Source organism: Pleuronectes platessa, chromosome 11, assembly GCF_947347685.1.
Source record: "Pleuronectes platessa chromosome 11, fPlePla1.1, whole genome shotgun sequence".
Classification (NCBI taxonomy): Eukaryota; Metazoa; Chordata; class Actinopteri; order Pleuronectiformes; family Pleuronectidae; genus Pleuronectes; species Pleuronectes platessa.
Window position 1 is genome coordinate 8,353,860 of NC_070636.1, and position 20,518 is coordinate 8,374,377.

Below are 20,518 nucleotides of genomic sequence, written 5' to 3' on the forward strand. Positions count from 1 at the left end.
CATGAATCCAGAGAATAACTCATTGTTCACTGTTAACCTGTCTGTCTGCGGTTCGGAGGCTTGGAAGTATATACAAACAACCCTGAGACTACACAAGTCGACCATATCCACTGATAACAACAGCAGTTGTTCTCTACAAGCGCCAACACTGAGCACGAGCTTGTGTAACTTTATAGAATTACCTTATGAAAAATTGATGCTACACCTTGCACTCTAATCGTGTTTAGCATGTTTGCACTGATATTGTATGTCTAGGAGGGATCAAAGCTACGTTAGCTAAAAGAGCTTTAGTAATGAAGAAAGCTCTTAAGAGTCCTTAGACATAAATTACCCTCAGACACTGCACATAGGCATATTTCCTAAAGTAATGCCTCTATCAGCTGCAGGAGAAATGTAATGGGTTAATGTTTTTTCTGGTTCGATGAAACTTAGTGTTTATAGCTTTTGGTTATGGAAAAACACCCACGTGGTTAGTTTTAATGAAAGATCATGGTTTGGGTTGAAATAAGTACTAAGTGAGGGTCATTACTCGTCATGGTGACCATCATAAACACGTGGTGGAAGTTATGAACTGAAGCAAATGTGACAGTTTGATATTAACTAAAGTCTAATTCTTGGTTAAACCATCCAACCACGACAACCAGACCCCCCCCCCATACGGAATAACTTCCTGCATTGTTCCTTTGATGATTACTGCGAACATTTATTCATTTATTACTACAGCAGACCGTTAACATGTCTCATTGTGGCGTCTGTGGAAACACTGATACTGTCGCACACAATATGCAGCTAAACAGACGATGAGTCATACTAAGCTGCTTGCACCAATGGGGTTATTTCTTTAATCGACAGTGTCTTCTGTCCAATTCCCGTAAAGAAGACGAGGCTTGAAGTCTGTATCGTCGTGTCATTTTCCTTTTTACACATTGATTTGACAATTCAGGATAATGGGGAAACAGTAATGGCCCCCATTCAACAATCACGACAACTGTGAAGATGAGTAAAGGGGCAATATTGCAGCCTCGGACATGCTGTGCAAAAGGGGCTTCACAGTCATAATTAAGATTGTCAAGGTTTGGTCAGGACTTGGTTTAGGATCTTACCTCGGACAGGAAGGTCTGTGCGGACTTCTGTGCTCCCACATGTAGCAGGTACTCGTACACATATAACGCTAACCTGGAAAGCAGAGAGAAGAAAGGGTTAAACTTAGTTCAGTTTCTTTAATCCTACAAACTGCTGTGATATCAATCTCCTTTAAATTTCAGTCCTGCAAACACATCAAGGTGTAAGCTAATAAAACGATAGGTGGTTTAAAGCAGTCATTATCCTACCCGAGACCTGTAAACCATGGTCTATTGTAAAATACTATTCATACTAAAACATAGCTATTTACTTGATTACTTTTTAACCACGAAAAAATAGTTGCGTCCATATTAACCAGTAAGCCCATTTAATAAACATTTTAAATTCAATATTAAATCAATTGCTTTCAAGAACATAGTTGAAACCAAACCTTGACTGAGATGATTGGATTATTAATGTCATTAAAGAGCAGGTTTCATATTGTACATGTGTTCATGTGGATATTTTTTACAAGCTTTAGTCTATAAACATTGTTGCCTGTTGACATTCAGTAAATAGTTTTATTTCACTCTCATTTTAGTCACAGCACACAGTCCTGAAAGTGACCAGAGAGCAAAACACAATGAGACCAAGATACGTTCTGCCCCACTCAGTCAGCCAGACATCAATTTAATGCTACTGTTATTTAATGACATCAAACTTGAAGCAAGAACTAGTTTCTCAGATGTATGGCAGTCACACAGCAGTATGCTGAAATGCCTACACAGCACGGCCTTAAATTCGGGGAATGCCATGCTTCTGACAATCTATGCAAGTGCCACTGCTTCCAAAGGGATCAACACATCTATTGCCGAGGGTAAATGTTGTAATATCAGCTCTACTTGAACAACTCGCCAAGGAAGGTAAAAATAACTTAATGTCAACTTAGACACCATATCTTGTCAATTTTATCAGGCTCACAATTGTTTCATTACACACCTGTTTGAGTTGTGTATATCAGTGACAGTTTAAACTAGGGGCTTCTCAGAGTGCAGCTGACAAGCTAGCATCTACCGATAATCTGCACACGAGGCATTTAGGGGACATCAGTAAATTGCAGCTGCAGAGAATAAGTTACACTCTCCTCCTCTGAAATCAGTCTATGCCTACACATCTGTCAAAAGCCGAATGGACAATGGCTTTGGTATCCATTGTATTTCATCAATTCCCATTTCTAGTTTGAGGACTTCCAAAGGTGTCAGGGTTTCTGGAAAATGTCCCGCAATGGAAAAGGGCCGCATCATCTCAGCAGCACCTCTACATGTTTTTTAAACATTCCCTCTGTGTGTCTGACAAACCCTAAAAATCACTCATCAGATTTAATAAAAACATACGTTCTGACTGATTGTACCACAAAGCCGTACATGACAAGCATTCTGACTAATTCCAGCCGCATTTCCAAACCTCTTGGCAGCTTCCCCCCCCCCCCCTTCTTTTTGAAATCACTGCCATTATAACAGGCCAGCCTCACTTGAAAATGGCAATCTACCAGGGTCTATTAACAGACACGAGAACCATGCTGCGGAGTGGGAAACCCCTATTGGCCCAACATTGTACTCCTAACTCCTTCACTTAGCCGTGTTTAATAGGCTGTTAATGGACCATCAATCGACCAGCCACGTGGATATGACAGTGCCCTGTGTGCCCAGAGCAGACAGTCCTCCGACAGGCCAATAAGGTCCTAATGAGAAGGACAGTATCTCAGTGTCATGGTCCCCATCATTAGTCAATTTTCTGATCAATGAAACATGGCTTTGAGATAATCAGGCTGCTGTGCAGTTTTGTTTTTGAAGCACCAACAGGCTTTTGAACCTTTCCACCGGTGTCTTTTCTGTGGATGCAGAGGAAAGGTCAAGTCTGTTCAAACACGTAAAGTCCATTTAAGCGTCTTACGATGGTGTTTTGTTGCATGGTAAAAAAAGTTCAGATAGGAACTTGATAAACTCACAGCTATTACTCCAACTGTTTTCACACATGTGTTCACAAGAGCATAAAATCCTCTGTATTACTCAGGCGAGAGGTGGAGCCGCCGGGTGCAATAGACCGAGGCAGGAAGTGACGTATTAACTCCACTGCAGAGATCACATGGATTTGTTTACAGCACTCCAACATGTCGTCAGCTCTTATCACCTCACCATAAATTATCTTGACATCTTCGATGAGGTCTTCTCCATATATGTCATCGTTTTTCACCAGGAAATTCGTTTTTATTTTAAATTTGTTTTCTTCATTTTTGCATCTGTTTCGCATTAGAAGCGTGATCCCCGACCCCCCACTCGCTCGTGGTGAATCCAGTGTGGGATCCCCTGCTGTCCAGTGCATGTCTAACAACAGCTTTCCATTTAAAAAAAGATTAATTACAGCACTCAGTTTGCTAGTGATGAATCTAGCCATTAACATTTCTGCATCCATTGCTCAGATGATGCTCAGTGACAAGTTGAAACAGCAGGATGCACATTTGGAGAACTGTACAACACCTTTTCATAAGAACAGGTAGAGAACTAGAACTGAAAGGTCGGGGTGTGTGTGTGTGGTCTGTGTGTAGTCTGGCGAAATTATAAATATCACGACAGAGGGTTTAAGGAATCTTTGAGTTGTAACTATAGAATTAAAACAGATACAAGTATCAGAAAAAATGATATTGTGATACTGAAACTGTAACAATATTACACTAGTAGTTAATAAATGATTCTTGTTCTTCTTATGCAATTAATAGTTACATTTGATTTTTTAAGCAAAAGTTTCAAACATTTGAGGTTTCCAGGTTCTCACGTGTTGGAATTTGCTGCATTTCTTGGTCTTAAAAAAGCGAATTGAAGATTTTGATGGTTGGACTGTTAATGAGATGGACATTTTCCCCTCTGAATTCTAATGTTTTATTGATGAAAAGAAACTGATAGTGACAATAAATAATGGTTGTATCCTTGTGAACATTAAGATGATTTAAATCAAAGTTTCTTTATAGTAATAAGACAAGAGCACACGGTCTCCCTGTGTATTTTCCCTTCTTCTACTGTAGCATGTTCTATTGTTGCTATTAGTGTCTAGTACGATTGTGTCTTTGGTCGGTATTCTTTGAATGCGCTTTTTAAGAATGCCCATTGAGGAACAAGTGTTACAAATTACCTGCAGCCAAATATGACATATGGAATTAGCTTATGATTAAATAAATAAACCTGTGAATGGCCGTATGGGGAATAGTAAAGCACTGCACACTTTTCTGTGAGAACACTTTCATTTAGTTGCTATTTCTGCCCAAAAAATTTTTAAGTAAAGGTAAAGACGAGGTGAGCACATGAAAGCAAGATAAATGCCAAAAACTGCAGGAGAGGTGGTCTGTGTCTGGCCTGCTTTAACTACTAATGGTATGCAAATGCTTAAAATATGCGTTGTTATTATGCAAATGTAAAATATATAAATAGGCAAATACACAATAAGCGCGGAGTGGAACCGATGGCCGCTACATGATAACACCATGTCCTTCACAGAGAAACCACAGCAGGTTGTTGGGACAGGATCGTAACAGCTGTGCGGGTGGTTTCAAACCGTTTTATGATCATGTGTTTGTAACAGCGGTAAAACAATCTCAAATCAGAAAGTTAAAAACTTCTCATTGGTTGTTGCACAAGGCTGTTCACAAGCACCCTGTAAAACATGGACCTTAAAAAAGCCATAGCAGGATACAAGCTCCTGATCATTATGAGACCAATACATTTGTCCGATCTAACCTATTGCGTCATGACCTCTGATCTGGGCTGAGCTTCGGTTAGACACTATGTTGGCCAAACATGCTTTTGTGTCATTATATGGAAAAGTGGTGACGTGCTCATTTGTTTGAGCGTTTTTAAAACCGGTTGTTATCAGCCCGTTGAATAAGTTTGTAAAGGAAGTATTTGGAACTCGTTTGGACTCAAGGCAAGCCAAGTACTTGACACCTCGCCTTTTGTCATCACTGCGTAAGTGTTTTAAGTGGCTCCAAGATATTACCTGTTATGTTGCAGTCATGTTCTTTTACCTTTACTGTGTATTATCTAAGCAACAGCACTTCAAGTGTGTAGCAAGTTCTCGTCATGCAATCTCATCAGTGAGAGCAGGACACTACTGGTGGCGTCAGGCAGGAAGAGAAATGTGCAGCTTAGACATTCAAAAGGTCATTTAGCTTAAGTCATTGTTTGACAATTCAAAACACTGAAATTTTGTCTCCTTTTTAAAAAAATATATATAAAAGAGGTGTTGGTGAATTTTTGTTTTTCACAATATTTTATCATCAACAATATGGCATGTTGGTACAGTCTGTTTACTGACGGTGGCATCTTATCATTGTCCAGTCTAAGTCACGTCAGTGTCATTGTAATCACATCCTCAGAGTCATGGGGAAAAAATATTGTTGATAAACATATTTGTTAAGGTTTTCGTTATAAAAGCATACAGAGAAAAAACTGAAACTTTTCTCTCTACTCGTCTTATAATTTCGTTGTAATCTTTCTATTATATTTGTATCAAACCACTGTTTCGAAACAATTCTACATTTTTGATGGATACGTTGATGGATACAGATTAATGTCTGCCTTCGATGAATAGGTCAAAGGGTTGAATATGAATCTGGCAGGCCTGCATTAGCTAAACTGTGAGCCATCCTGATCAGAGAGCGTGGTTGAGGGTGTGCCCCCTGTCAGATGGTTGCAGAGATAAAAACACATATGTAGATGAGCAAACAAAGGACTAGGAATGAATTCTGAGCTTCCTGGAGTGATTTACACTGGTTAATAATATTCAAATGTAAATAAATCAATCACGTTGCTCAAGAAAAACATGTGAAACTGTGAAGAACAGACCCTGCCGCATCAACTTGTTCAATTCAATACAGAACGTGGGACAGATTGGATGTTTCACAAATGACTGATGCTCCTAAGAGGCAGCTCAGCTAAGACTGCAGTTCAGCTAACACACATACGCACACACACACTTGACCAACTTAGCCAGGGCAACCGGACCACTTTCCGAGGCTCCTGGCAATTTGTAGGTCACAAAGCTCTCTGTGACCGCTGGTGTAGAGTTTAAGTCACTGCCACTTGCAGGTCAGTCTCGTACTGGACCACCCACACACCTGCACTTTATAGGTTACTAATCACACCTGAACACCTACAGTACAATTCCCTTGACCCGTCCTGATTTTAACAGTTTTTAAACGCCTCCTTGAGGCTCATGGGAAGCCTGGCGACAAAGCAAGCACTTCAAATATTGATACTGCATCTCTCCGCCACACGCTGCACGTTTACTGGCTTGCTTACATGAGCAGCCGTCTGGAGGAGGGTTGTACATTTGTCCTATGTCTGGAGATATATGGATCACACCGCAGACCCCCCCTCCTTTCAGAGGCCTTCAATGAAATTTTTATGTGTGGTGTGTGTATGGGTGTTTTTGTGTGGGTTGCAAAAGGGGCTGCGTGTGTGAGCACCTGGCCTCCTGCATTATTTAATGTCAGAAGCTTGCTCATAGAAAAGGAAGGGAAGTTTGAGCAGAAGACGAGGGAAACGCTGTGGGATGGTGGAGAGAAATTAGTTTTGACTTGAACGTGAGAGAGGGCATGCCCCATTTTTTTGGAGGGGGAAACCGTGGGTGGTAGATTGGGATCAGAGGAGCAGTCATGTCTTGATGGAAGGAGACTTTGACAGCCAGAATGTAAAATCATATTTATAAAGAAAGGTAAAAAAGCAGGAAAGATGGCTCCAGCATCCCTTGTTCCATCGCTCTTAAGTTTGCACGGCCCGGCGACACCAAAGTTTGATATCACACAGCAACTCCCTTCTGATTTCTGCACTTTCCCCTCCAGCAAGCTGAAACTAAATTGTATTCCTCCATCACCATGTGAGGTGACCTCCTGACCTGCCGTTCCCTGTTATGTCCTGAGATGGGACATTAGTGCGTTTGTAAGCCTAATCCCGCCGAGTGAGAAAATCTCCCTGATGCACACCAGTGGCACACCTGACATCCTGCCCGAGGCTCCCGACAAAACCCCCTCCTGAAACATGGATGAGTCGACCCACCGTATCTCCCTCTTTCCTCTCCTGTCTCTCAAAAAACTGACGCAAAGCTGAGAGCAGCCGCTTCAGTCTATCTCAATAATTCAGCAGCCGAGCGAGGAGGGATAGGGGACTTTGAGGAGAGGATGGGAGGTGAGAGACATGGAGGTGGGATGGAGACCAACAAGGGGAAACGCATGAAGAAATGCAGGTTCACTGCAGATCAGTGGGGGGTGTGAGCCTGTGGGGGTAACAGGGTGGCCCCATCGATTCTTCACACAAACACAGACACACAAGTCTTAGCTGTTGTGTCCCACCTCAGGTCCCCCGACCTGCTGACTGGTCCAGGGAGCCAGAGAGTGAGCAATGTAGTGTGGTGCTCAACCCCATCCACTGGTGGTGTCAGGAACAAAGCCAGCAGCATTCTCCTCTGTGGAGGCTCCTGTATCTTATTTACCCATGTGTGTATGATCCAACTGCCCCATCACAGATACGACCAAGACACAATAACAACACATGGCTCAGAAACAGTCAAATCGGACAAAGTTTAATGGCAGCATGGAGAGGTCTGCAGGCGGCTTTGTTAACAGGAGGCGAGGAGGGAAGGGGAGTTCGCTGCACATGACGGCTCTTATTTCAAAAACTAAAACACGGAGGGTTGTGAAACGAACAATACAGATTAATATGAAACGCGTGCAGGTTATCGTTATGATTTAAAGGCTGGTAACCGTGCGGCACGGGTCTCCCCGCCGAACAACGGGCAGCGAGACAGAGACACGCAGACAAAGGGATCGTGGAAGGGCTACAGCTCCGGAGGCTAACGCCGCTACAACTTTTGCGGCGAATCGCACTTAAAACCCCGCGTACGAGTTTTATATTAAAGCGAGCGACGGAGGAGACTCCGGGCTACTGGTGACCGGCACCGGTTCGTGCAACTCGGGGTGCGTGGAGCAAATCTGTACGGGCCACAAAAGTTATGAGGCGCAGCTCTCTCCCTCTCTCTCTCCCCCCTCCTCCTCCTCCACCGCTTCGCCGCCCGGGCATCGCAGGAGAGGCTGTCCGCTGAGCGAGCGCCCAAGCAAGGGTACTATTCGGCCGGACACCGGGCGGTCCTGGAACACGTCCCGGTGCTATTTTCTAACAAAGCTCCCCACAAACAGCTGTTTTCTATTTATACAACCGGGGGCGACACAAACACACACACATAAGCTACGACTCGGGTTAGCCACAGCAGTGCTCCGAGAGCATTGTTCCTCCACACCGGACCCAAAGTGGGACCTCTCTCTCCCCCCCGCCCCAGTCCGATGCTTCCCGGCTGGGGTGCCACATATCTCTGCATTAGGGCTGGAAACACGTGCACAAGCAACCTATTCCAGAAAGTGCTGCAACTTTAACACAAACTACCAACTGTACGCGTGTGTGTGTGTGAGAGAGATAGAGAAAACAAGAGTGAAACTAGCAATGTGTGTGTGAAGCTAACTTTAGCAGTCATGCCCGTGTAGTTGTAGGATGCAGGGGGGAGAGAGAGAAGCTAACAACTAGCACGGCATCACTTTTCTGTTTAAATGTAGCTTGCCGGTTTAAAGTTTTACACAATAAAACACAAAGCAAGTGGCTGCTGGAGGGGATACACCAGTTAGCAACTTTAGCCAGCTAGCACACTCCTCTCTCCCTTCTTCTTCTTCTGCTTCTTCTTCTTCTTGACCCTGTTGTTGTGGAGCGGCTGCAACAATTGACTTACTTTTCTCTCGCCTGGCTGTCGGAGGGGACCACAGCTCCTTTGCCCTTGCCGTACATCTTGGAAGCCGCGTACTGGTACTTCTTTACGTTATCCCACTCGACACCTGTCAAAGAGAGCTACCAGGAAAACCGACTATCTCCATAGCTACCCGGTCAGTGTTGTCTCCCTCTCTCGCTCGCTCGCTCGCTCTCTCTCTCTCTCTCCCCTGCGCTCTCCTCGCTCCGGTTTCCTTTTTCCTTTTTTTTTTTCTACATCCCCAACATTGCCCACAAATCAGGCAGGGTTTCAGCCGGAGGGGGGAACTTGAAACGGTCCGCTGGTGGAGCTTTTTTTTTTTTTCAATCGCTGTTCCTGGATTCAGCTCACGCCCCCCCTGCTCTCGGCCGGTGGGGGCTTCTTAAAGGCGCAGCGGCTCAGTTTGTGTCGACTTCGCTCAAGTTCAAGTTTGTGTCTCTCCCCGAAGTTCAGGCCGCTCGTGTTCTCGGTGCCGAGCTGGGTTGTGGATGTTTGCTGCTCGGATATCTAATGAAGGCCGCGATGTGATGTGTTCTAGAGGTTCACATTGAGGAGAAGGGAACTTGATTCGCCCTAAATCCTCACCTAGGTGGGTTTGTGAGGACCTTTAGTCCTGCTATGTTCAGTCAAGTGTTGCCATTGGGGCAACCATCAACTCAAGCCAGGAGTGTGTCATTATTGTTCAATCCTGACATTCAGACTGCTTATGAATGCTACTAAATATCAGACCGTATACATTTTTTCATGTAATACCTAGTTCCCAAACTGGAGACAGAGTTCTGACGCTTAACTCAGCCATGATGTTGTAATGGTGATAATTCATGTTTTCTTTAACGAGATGGGTCCAAATCCTCACCTAGGTTGGTTTTGTGGCCCTTCAGTGACACACTATATTCAGTCGTAGTACTTATCTAGTGATCTCAATGGGGCAACAGTCAACCCCAACCCAGAAGTGGATCATTATTCATCAATCCTGACCCTCAGACTGACTCTATCCAAATAGATATCTAAATATCTGATCACATACAGTAACAGTTCAAAGCTGGCCATGTTTTCATGTGATACTTGGTTCTCAAACTGGGACCAAGTTCTGATGCGTTACTCAGCCATGATGTTCAAATGGTGGTCATCGATGTTTTATTTAACATGAAGGGCCAAATACTCACCTAGGTCGTTTTGTGTGTCCCTTTAGTGCGACTAGGTCCAGTCCAAGTACTTATCGAGTGTCGCCATTGGGGAAACCATCAACCCCAATCAAAAGTGCTTCATAATTTTTCCATTCTGACCTTCAGACTGCCTATGAGTGCCATTAAATATCTGATCATGTACAGTAACAGTAAAAAGGATGCTACTTTTCCATGTAATACTTGTTTCTCAAACTGGGACCAAGTTCTGACGCATTATTCAGCCATGATGTGATGTGTTCTAATGGTGCACATTGACGAGAAGGGCCCTCAATCCGCCCAAATCCTCACCTGGGCTGGATTTGTGTGGCCCTTTAGTGCTGCTCGGTTCAGTCCAGGTACTTATCTAGTGTCGCCATTGGAACAACCATCAACTTCAACCAAAAGTGCCTCATTATTTTTACAACTTCATGCAGTAACTGTAAAAAGGATGAATCACATTTGATTTTCATGTAATACTCGGTTGCAAAACTGGGGTCCAGAGACCACCAAGGGTCACAACAAAGGTGGGAGCAGTTCCCAACTAACAAAGGGGGTCGTTTGAATATGATTTTATTCAATAATTTAATTTTGTTCTGTTGTTTAATTCATAAGGACAGATTCCACTGTCTGTATCTATTTTTGAGGACAAAACATGTCTGCTTTAGATGTTTTTGGGAGATAGTAGAGAAAGTTTTCGTCAAGCAGAGAGCTACAATATTGACGAAAAGTTTACACCTGTTAGTTCACTTTGTTCGTTCTTTTCATGTTTCATGAATTAATCATTTGCAGTGTTTGTTACAGCTCCTACATCTATTTTTTTTACCATGTCTTTTTTTGCCTCCAAAGGTTTCTGATATGTACAGAACAGCATAAATTGTCTCGAATTCGATGTGGGCTTGGCATTTAACCCCCATTAATGTAAATACATTTTCAGGTACACAACAGACACACACAATAACGAGGGGAAGGAAAAAACCATGCTCAAGCTGTTGCTATTTGTTGTGTTTCTTGTAGTAAAATCGATTGATTACACAAGCACATTCAGAAGCACACATTGGCTTCCTGTTTTGTTTTGTCCTGTTTGCTTGTTTATTAATTCTTTATATGTTATTTACCCCATAAATTGTTTGCTTGTGATGATGATACAGCTGCTGCAAATGTACTCATCTGATATCCGGGTATGATGCTTGCACTTGGCTGCGATGTATAAGTCGGTGTCATGTCCCTTTAAGAGTGTGTAGAGGGCAGTTGCAGAGTTTGTGTGTGTGTGTGTGTGTGTGTGGCTGTGAGAGTGTGTGTGTCTGTGTATGTGTGTGTGCGTGTGTGTTTGTCTGTGTGTGTGTGTAAGGCAGGGACAGGCAGTGTGTTCTCTTTTCATGCTACTTGCTGTGGGAAGGGCACAGCTGACTGTCTGTGTGCGTGTGTGTATTTGTGTGTATGTGTGAGAGAGAGAGAGAGAGAGAGAGAGAGAGAGAGAGAGAGAGAGAGAGAGAGAGAGAGAGAGAGAGAGAGAGAGAGAGAGAGAGAGAGAGAGAGAGAGAGAGAGAGAGAGAGAGAGAGAGAGAGAGAGAGAGAGAGAGAGAAAACAAGTCTGCATGTAAACGCTGGTGAAGCTTCTTTACATGAGAATACAAATACCTCACGATGAGCAGATGTACTATTAAAGCATGGAGGAATAATAAGAGCGAGAGAAGAAAGAAAGAACAGAAGCGAGAGGCATCTTCGATATAAATGGCAGGAATCTCCCCCCAGTGAGCTTGTGTATGTTACATATAGCAACACACATACTGACAGATGCAATAGATATAGAGAAACATGATTTAACAAGTGACATACTGTAAACATTAGCAATGTCCTCACGATTCGTATAAGTTGAAACATATTTTAATTCACTCAAAAAATGCAAAGCAAGAAAAATGCAAGAAAAACCTGTTTGACTTCTTTTGTTTGAGTTTCATGGATTTACATGTGGAAATTATGTATTTATATTTACTCAAAACAACTGGTCTGATTCTGAATCATCATTTTATCATGTTCAATCTTAATCTTTTGATATTTACATGTATTTCAGATAACAATCACACTAAACTTTGAATACGCTGCTGTGTAGAAATGACATCCAGACCACGATTTTCAAGTTGTTTTAGTGATAGTAAAAGAATAAATAAAAATTCATACATTTCCCCCTTTTTGTCCTGATATAATTGTCTCATAATCTCAGCAAGTGTATGAATATAGTGCTTAATGAACATTAAACATTTGAACATATCTGATAAACACTATTTGTTTATCAGGTGGTCAACCAAATTACTTTTATTGCAAAGTCATGATAACAATAGACAGTTCGAACAGGATTGTGATGTCAGTTTCCAAACATTTGTTTCCCCCTTTTTAGAAGATTTGAGGCCTGTATTTTCATATTTATCAAATATTGATCCCACTGAAAGGGAGGAAAATGCAGCATAGAGAAAATATGTTGAATTTTTTAAACAAAGAAGGTTTAGTTAGTGGGAGAATGAGAACAGGAAGGAGAGAAAGTGATGGTGTACGTATCCTTTAAGCTCTAGACCACAAACTCTATCACTGTCTCATCATAGCGCCAGTATTGATCCAAGAACCCAATGATCCCCGGGAACACTGGCTCTTCCTTCTTTGCACAGTATCAACACAAACGGTGTCATTCTGTACTTCCTGTTGGCGTTAGTTCTGTTTTACCAAATGCAGATAAGCAGATAAGCAGATACAGTGTTTCATCATACATCTTTCTTTTCCCACAAACTCACCGCACCAACCACCCAATGGCGTTTTTGTAGATTTTGTTATATTCAATGTCATTGTCATAGATGATTTAGTAACCGGTCCCATGGACAATAACTGTAACAGTTCTGAATGTACAATGATGCAATAGTTTAGACTCTAAGTAGAGATGGCGTGACCACAAGCCAAAATGTCCAAGTCCAAGCTTGCACTTGAACAATGACAGACAGTGTCAGCTGACATTTCACTATGTTTTCATTGCATCAAATAACTAACCAGAAGGGCACTGGGAGAGCGCATTCCAACGCCCTATCCAACCATGTTAAAGAAATGAAGACAATTCCTGGATCCTCTCGTTTATCTGGATTTACTCCATTCTTAGATGATGGAAATTGGTTTTTAGTTGTTTTTTTGTGTAATCCTGCAAACTAACAAACAGACAAACATATGAACACAAGAACACAACCTCATTCGCAAAGGTCATCACAACTAAATTTTAACATTAACACTTTGACAAAAATAGTTTGGCCCTTATCCCATCTGCTAACATCGAGGAAGCAGGGTTTATGACCTATACTGCAACCAGCCATGGGGGGACCATCGAAATGATTGGGCCCACTTTTGGGGAGCTGTTATGTTGTCCTTCTTTATTTTTTTCCATAATAGTGAAATCATGTGGAGCTGCTTTGGAGTAGGCCAGATTACGTTAACTATGTCAATAACATGCCACGGCCATGATTGTTCCCATCACCTCACAAAGCCTCTTGTAAACTCAAATTGTATTTCCCACATTTGTTTGATATGATCAAATAGATTTGATTTGTCAAGTTTTCTTTGGTCTGAACAAATTATATTAACCCTTCAATTGTCCCACAGCAGGGAAAATGGTTTTTTCAGTACTTGCACTGTACCAAGTGGTAAACCCAGACTTTTGCATTTGCCAATGGCTGGATTTGAACGCATGTTAATTTGCCCTCATTATTTGGTATTCGGCACCTGGCCACAAACTTCATTATCATTACCATCCCGCTCTCCATTCTCTCCTATCTCCGTCCCCCTCTCGCTTTTCCCACTGGTATCTTTCTCTCCATCTTGCCTCATCACTCGCTTCCTCCTTCTCTTCCCCGTCGTCGTCCTCTCCTCTGACCCACTTTCCTGCCTTCTTGCCACTATCTTCCTCTGTTCTTGTTCGTGCACCCACCGCCTTCATCTCTCTATCTCTCCTCCCCCCAATTCCCTTCTTCCACCATTTCAGAATTTCCTCCTCTTGTCTCCTGCTTCTGCTCGTGCTTCTCCACCCGTCACACTCCTCCTTCTGTTCCTTCTCTTGCCTCCCTCCTTCAGCACCTTCACTCTTCCTCTTCTTTTCTCCCCAGTGCATCTCTATTCCTCCATTCTTACAAAGCCTTACTGAATATTCTCCCTTCTTCTCCAACCCTTTCTCTCAATCTTATATTCATCACTCTTGCTCTTCTCTCATATCCTCTACCTTCTCCCTTTTCCTTCTCGTTTGTGCCCTTCTCCCTTGTCTTCCCACCTTGTTTCCCCCACCTCCTCGTTCCTTCTCCTCCTCCTACTCCTCCTCCCCCTCGTCCTCCTCGTCCTCCTCCTCCTCTCTCCTTCCACCTTGAGTCATTTCGTGCTCTCTGTGCTCCCCGCACTACACCACGGAGCCACTCAGGACAGACATTCATCAGCGGCCTGAGATGATAGATGCTGCTCACCTCAGCTCCAGCAGCCAGTTAGCCTCGGGTGATCCCTTATGCATACAGATATCACCTGGCTACCGGTGCAACCAGGATCGAATATACACAAATGCTCTGAAGTCTGCTCACAAATATACACACATACACACACACACACACACACACACACACACACACACACACTCAGCGCTTGCCTGGTGTCTAAGACTCGCTCTGTGAGGAAAATAAAAACTTTAGTGCATGCAAGAATTTATTGCTAACTATATTTGCACTTTGATAAAGCGTGCAGGCAATAGTGTTAGAATGGATTTGACTTGTATGAGTGTGCACATGTGTGTGTGCACTGGAGATTGTTATGAATGTAAATTTCAGGGGAGTTAGGTTAATTGGGTCTGAAAAAGAGGTGGGTGTGTCTCTCTCCTCTATGACAGGCGTATTTACATAGCAAAGCTGTAATTACCCTAACGAAGCCCCTATCCTATCAGTGAGAGTGCACACACACACACACATACGCACATGCAAGCAAGCACACAAACACACGTGTCCAATCCCCAAACAGGTTTGAGCTCAATCGTGCCAAACCTGTATTTTTCATCACTCCAGATCCCTCTCAGAAGCACATTCCATTCACATGTTCATTTCTAATTGAATGGCATCATTTGTGGCGCCAATCAGTCGGTTTGTTGCAATTTCTGTATCAGAGTTCATTGGCTTCTAAGAGAGAGACGTGGGACCCATTCCAGCACTTAGCTATCACTTCCTTCCTCCCCCCTCGCCCCAAAGTATTCTTTTGTAAAAACAGGCTTTTTCCTTTGTGAGTTGTGGTTAATGCGGCAAAAAATAAGATCTGCTTTGTGTGATATCAATTAAATTCAAGATTCCAAATCATTGTCGCAGAAAAATGAGAGGGTGCGAGAATTGAACTGACATTTGGAGGAATCGTTATCCATCCAGCCAACTGAAAGTTAATTAGAACCCAGATTTATCAAGCAAACCCCACAAGTATTTGACATTGTTCTGTTATCGGTGTGTTACTTTCATACAGAGTCTCAATGGTGATCCAAACCATAGACTGTATGTAAAGTTGTAATGTTACACGTCAAATAAATTTTTCTCAAAGATGGTATCATTTTTGGTAGTTCCTATCACACTGATGTTTGTTAAAGTCCTCATGTTTCTAAAGAGTTTGTTTCAATTAGCAATGATGCTATATAACCAGGGGTGATGTCATGATTGACAGCTGAGACTGACTTGCAATTGGTCGAGTATGGGTGACCATGTGACCTCGCTGCCACAGCTTCATCCCCTGTTGCTTTTCGTTGCAGAAATGATTCCAAATGTCCAAGATGTCAACATTTGCATCCAGGAGTTGCTAGCTTCACTTCTGGATATTTCAAGGGATTGGAGACACATGATATAGACCCAACATCGAAGCTAGAACAAATCACTCGTAAGATCAATTGGACAAGATGTTTGTTATAGTTGATAACTACACTAGGAAGCAGAGTAGGATCCCCAAATGAACAAAACAAAAATCATGTAAATCCTGTTTAAACTTTCCTCCACTGGTATCCCACCATGCCGACATATTTGCTCAGTGTTTTGAGATGTCCCTTTGTGTAGATCTGTACAAGGGAATTTCTAGGTGACACAATTGTGTCAGGAATGGATTTGGCAATACAAAACACGCAAATACACGCAAATTCACCCTGGAAGATGCAAATTAGTACGTTTAGTGTTTCAAAAATGGTTTGTGTGTATCCCAGAGCTGCATGAGAGCATCTCCAAGGCATGGAGAAAAGAAAATATATTAGAACATAATAACAGAAAGAGCGGGAGTCTTATTGATACATCAATGCATGAAATAATACAACAATCTGTAGGCGGCGCTCGGGGAGCAGATGTTGGGGGAGTGAGGTGCCTTGCTCAGGGGCACTAGACAGGGTAGGGAGACTCTTGGATTTTTGGAGAGGCGGTGGTCGAGTGGCAGAAACTTGGACTATGGGCCGAGAAGGTCTCTGGTTCGTCTCCGGTTCGACTCCACGGAGAGACAACAGAAGACGAACCTGGATTGATCTGTCCAAAAATCCAAGAGTCTCCCTACCCTGTCTAGTGCCCCTGAGCAAGGCACCTCACTCCCCCAACATCTGCTCCCCGAGCGCCGTACATGGTCGCTCACTGCTCTGTGTGTCCTGCACCAGATGGGTAAAAAGCAGAGATTAAATTTCCCTACCTGCATGAGTGTGCCTTTGCATGTCTGTGCATGTGTTTGGGACGAATAAATGGATCTTAATGAACAACAATTTATTGAACGGGAACTTTGAGACACATGAGCACTGGGATTGATATTTGTTCTCTCTTCCACTCTTCTCCTATCTTATCCTGTCCTCTTCTCTTCACACCTCCCCTCTCGTATCCGCTCCTGTCTTCTCTTCCTACTCTTCTCAATTCCTCTCCACTCTTCTCCCTTTTCCTCTGTCATCCTCTACTCTTGTATTCTCCTCTTTCATCTTCTCCCCTCTTCTCTTCCTCATCCTGAATCTACAGCGTGTCATTGTCACTCACTCCTGTAATGCATCACACATTTGAGATTATGAGTCTTACGTAGAAGAGGTAATATGCCTACCCTTACTCTGTAAAAGCTTTTGTAAATCAAACAAATGAACCTAAAAGGAAAAACATAAGGCTGGTTCCCCTGTGGTTCCTCAGTACAGCAACCTCAAAAATGTCTCACCTCAAATGTTCCTATTTAGTAGTATCATTTTTTTAAAGAAAAAACGAAAAATCACAAAATAGCTAAAAGTAGATATAAGAATGAATGTTACAAAATTGATCAAGACTAGACTGGTCATGTCAACTAGTATAGAAGTAATGTCACAGCCTAATGTGAAAATGTATTGGTAGTTAGCTAGCAACGCAAGCTAGCCAACACTAGCTAGTTAGTTAGCAAGCTGAATGTTGGCTAGCAAGATTGCACTGCATGTGCTTGCTAACCATCATTAATGAATCCAAATTCAAAACAAACTCCCCTAAATGTGGTGAATAACACGGTTTTAGGAAAAGTCAATGAGTGAAATACATATGGGGATCAAACATAGTTCTAGTATTTTAAAAGCAAGGTGAAAATTACGTCAACAATTCTAGTGTAAGCTGAAGCTAGCAAGTTGCACAGGTTACTAACTAACGTTGATAAACCCAGGTTTATCACACAGTTGAAACACAGCTTCTTACATTTGAGGATAAACTTGCATAAGAAGTTTCACTGTAGATGTCAAGGCTCCCGTGTTGGCTGGGAAATGCATGTATTTGACCCTTCTATTGAGATCGCGAGTAATGTTTTTCGGTTATTATTCCCGAAGTCCACCAATCCGAAACTATACTTTTAAAGTCCATATCACCAGGTTGCCTCATCAAATTCCAACATCCAATACACCAGATAGGATGCCAAGAGCATGCTCTACAACATGGGATCATCCATCTCTATCTACAGTAAGAGCTGTTCACATGTAAAGGGTTTTTATAAACTTATCTTAATTCTGTGCTCAATAGTTTCATTTTATTACTATTTTACACATCATCCAATACAATTTTCCAGGATAACTGTTTCAATTTCCATGTAAGTGTTCACTTTTGCTCAGTTTCCATGACTTTTCCAAACCTGGAAAATGAAAAAATAAATTCCATGTTTTCCATGGTTTCCAGGTACCGTGGGAACCCTGTAAATACATCACTGCAGCTTATGGCTTTACCTTTAGTTTGCGCCCTGGCTGTTAACGGAGAAGGAACAAAGCCCTCAGAGACAATCCAGTGTTTGAAAATATGTGCATATAGCAAAGCGAAAACTCTATATATAAACTGCGATATGGATGTCTTCACATACAAATCATTTACTACACTTTCGATAGCTGAACACACCCAACTAATAAAATTGAGAAAAAAAGGGTGTAATGGTTATTTGGGTCGTTTAGCCATGAGGAAAAGGAAGACGTAAGCAATGCTAGCAGGAGCAGGAAGCCGGGGTAAACTTTCAGCAACCAAAGATTCTGACATCCGACGGTTGAGATCTGACGCCTCGTTACAAAGTTTGGGTTTATAAACTAGGATCTCAGCAGCCGGGAACTAAACTAGGTCAGGTTGCTGACAGTTTACCCCAGCTTCTTCGACAGACCGAATCGTGAAAGTAATCGTGAAACTACCTAAAACAATGTCAGACCCCACGGTTAGTCCCTTTTAACACTGAAGTCAGTATGATCCAGTAGAACTGGTTTTAAAATAATGTTATTTAAATGCATCAAGTAACAGTTCCATGTCCACAGAGATTACATTTCATTCAATCCCATTGATATGCTGGTGGTTCAACATTTAGATGCAAATATCTATGGTGGAGAAGCATGAGCTGCTTTCAGATATGTTCTGAAGTCCGGACATTGTGAGAGGTCGTATGTGAGAATGCAAATGTCAGAGTCAGTTGCTCTGGTCATTCAGGAACTTCCATTTCAGCCTCCTTGTCTGTAAAATTCATCCAATGAGTGGGAATGTCGATGACACCAACTGGGGATGGATTCAAAATGGGAAAAATACAACAAAAAAAAATCACAAAACACAAAACATTCCTGCATGATCCACCCAGGCACCATCCTTATTGTTCTGGAGATTTTCTTGATGCTATGAACGTAGCGTCTGACCCGGACAATTTTCATATGTGATAGGCAAACGCCCGGAAATATCTTTGGTTTCTATTTGTAATTTTGGGGGAACTGTTCTCATCATGTCTTCGTCACACGTCACATCCATTTGCCCAGTTGTCAACTGAAACCCAGAAAACCAATTGTTACTGTTTGATTGTGTTTGGGAATTTTCGGTTGGATTCTGAACCAAAACCCAAAACCAGCATGGTTACCGCGGCAGTGCACAGTCCTCCCATCCTCTCCCTTTCCCTCTCTCTCTCTGCACTTCCTATTCCAAAAGGAATTTTATCTTTCAAGCCATCGTTGTTTTTCCTCTCCCCTATTTTTACTGCTGCTGCTGCTGCTGCTGCTTGGAAGACCACAGACTGCCTCTGTATGCTGATGCCCCCCTCCACCACCTCTACCACCACCACCACCCCCATCCCCTCCTTCTCTGAGCCTGTCTCTCTCTCTCTCTCTCTCTCTCTCTCTCTCTCTCTCTCTCTCTCTCTCTCTCTCTTTCTGTATCTCTATTTGTCTAACCCTCTCTCTCTCTCTTATGCTTCCCCCTGTCTCTCTGCACATCTCTCCTCCTCTGCTCTCTGTCCTCATCTCAGCTCCCTCCTTCTCCTCCTCACTTGTTCTCCTCTCTACTTTTTCGCTCCTTCACTCCCCTCCTGTACCCCCCTCCCCACACCCATCCACCAATCCACCCACCACACATGCACGCACAAACATGCACGCACACACATACACTTTTCCTTTTTTCCCCCTCCTGCCTCCCTCCTGTCTATCTGCTGTTTCTTAGCTCTGCTGTACGTGCCTCAGATTCAGATGGCAGTTAAATGTTAGACAGAGACAAACATGGAGACACATGCATGCAATTACATGCTCTCAAAAACACACACACACACACACACACACACACACACACACACACACAATGCATATGCAGACCATAAACTGCATGCACGGACGGGAGACTACACACACACACATTTGTGCAAAAGTGCCCGTACACACCTGCACGCACATGTGAGTATCTTAACATGTATAAATACACACTCTTGTGTCATATGCGTTCAAGTATTTCAGTCCCCTCCCTCAGTCAGTTTAGTGGGGAGGATATTACTCTCGGAGCACAAAGCTATCGGAAAACAGAATGCAGGAAATATTAATGAGAGCGGAGAATTTTTCTGAGAGATTAAAAATTAAGAAAGGGGGAGTTGTCGAAGAAGTTGGAATATGGTGCAGTGAAGCAAAAACAGTACGAAAAAAGTCAACTTTTCAGGTGTTGGTACGCACATTGCCATGAAAGTAT

At 42.7% G+C, this 20,518-nt stretch overlaps 1 protein-coding gene across 2 annotated transcripts in view; it reads right to left on the reverse strand.

The window, feature by feature from the left end:
- Nucleotides 1-9,152, reverse strand: part of zgc:110158 (uncharacterized protein LOC553590 homolog) — a 37,838-nt gene extending 28,686 nt beyond the window's left edge. For both annotated transcript variants that reach the window (XM_053433855.1, XM_053433853.1), the window contains exons 1-2: nucleotides 8,887-9,152; nucleotides 1,104-1,176 (exon numbers count right to left, since the gene is read on the reverse strand). In XM_053433855.1, coding sequence (XP_053289830.1) covers nucleotides 1,104-1,176; nucleotides 8,887-8,942 — 129 coding nt within the window. In that variant the 5' untranslated portion in view covers nucleotides 8,943-9,152. The remainder of the gene's footprint in view (nucleotides 1-1,103; nucleotides 1,177-8,886) is intronic.
- Nucleotides 9,153-20,518: the final 11,366 nt, after the last annotated feature.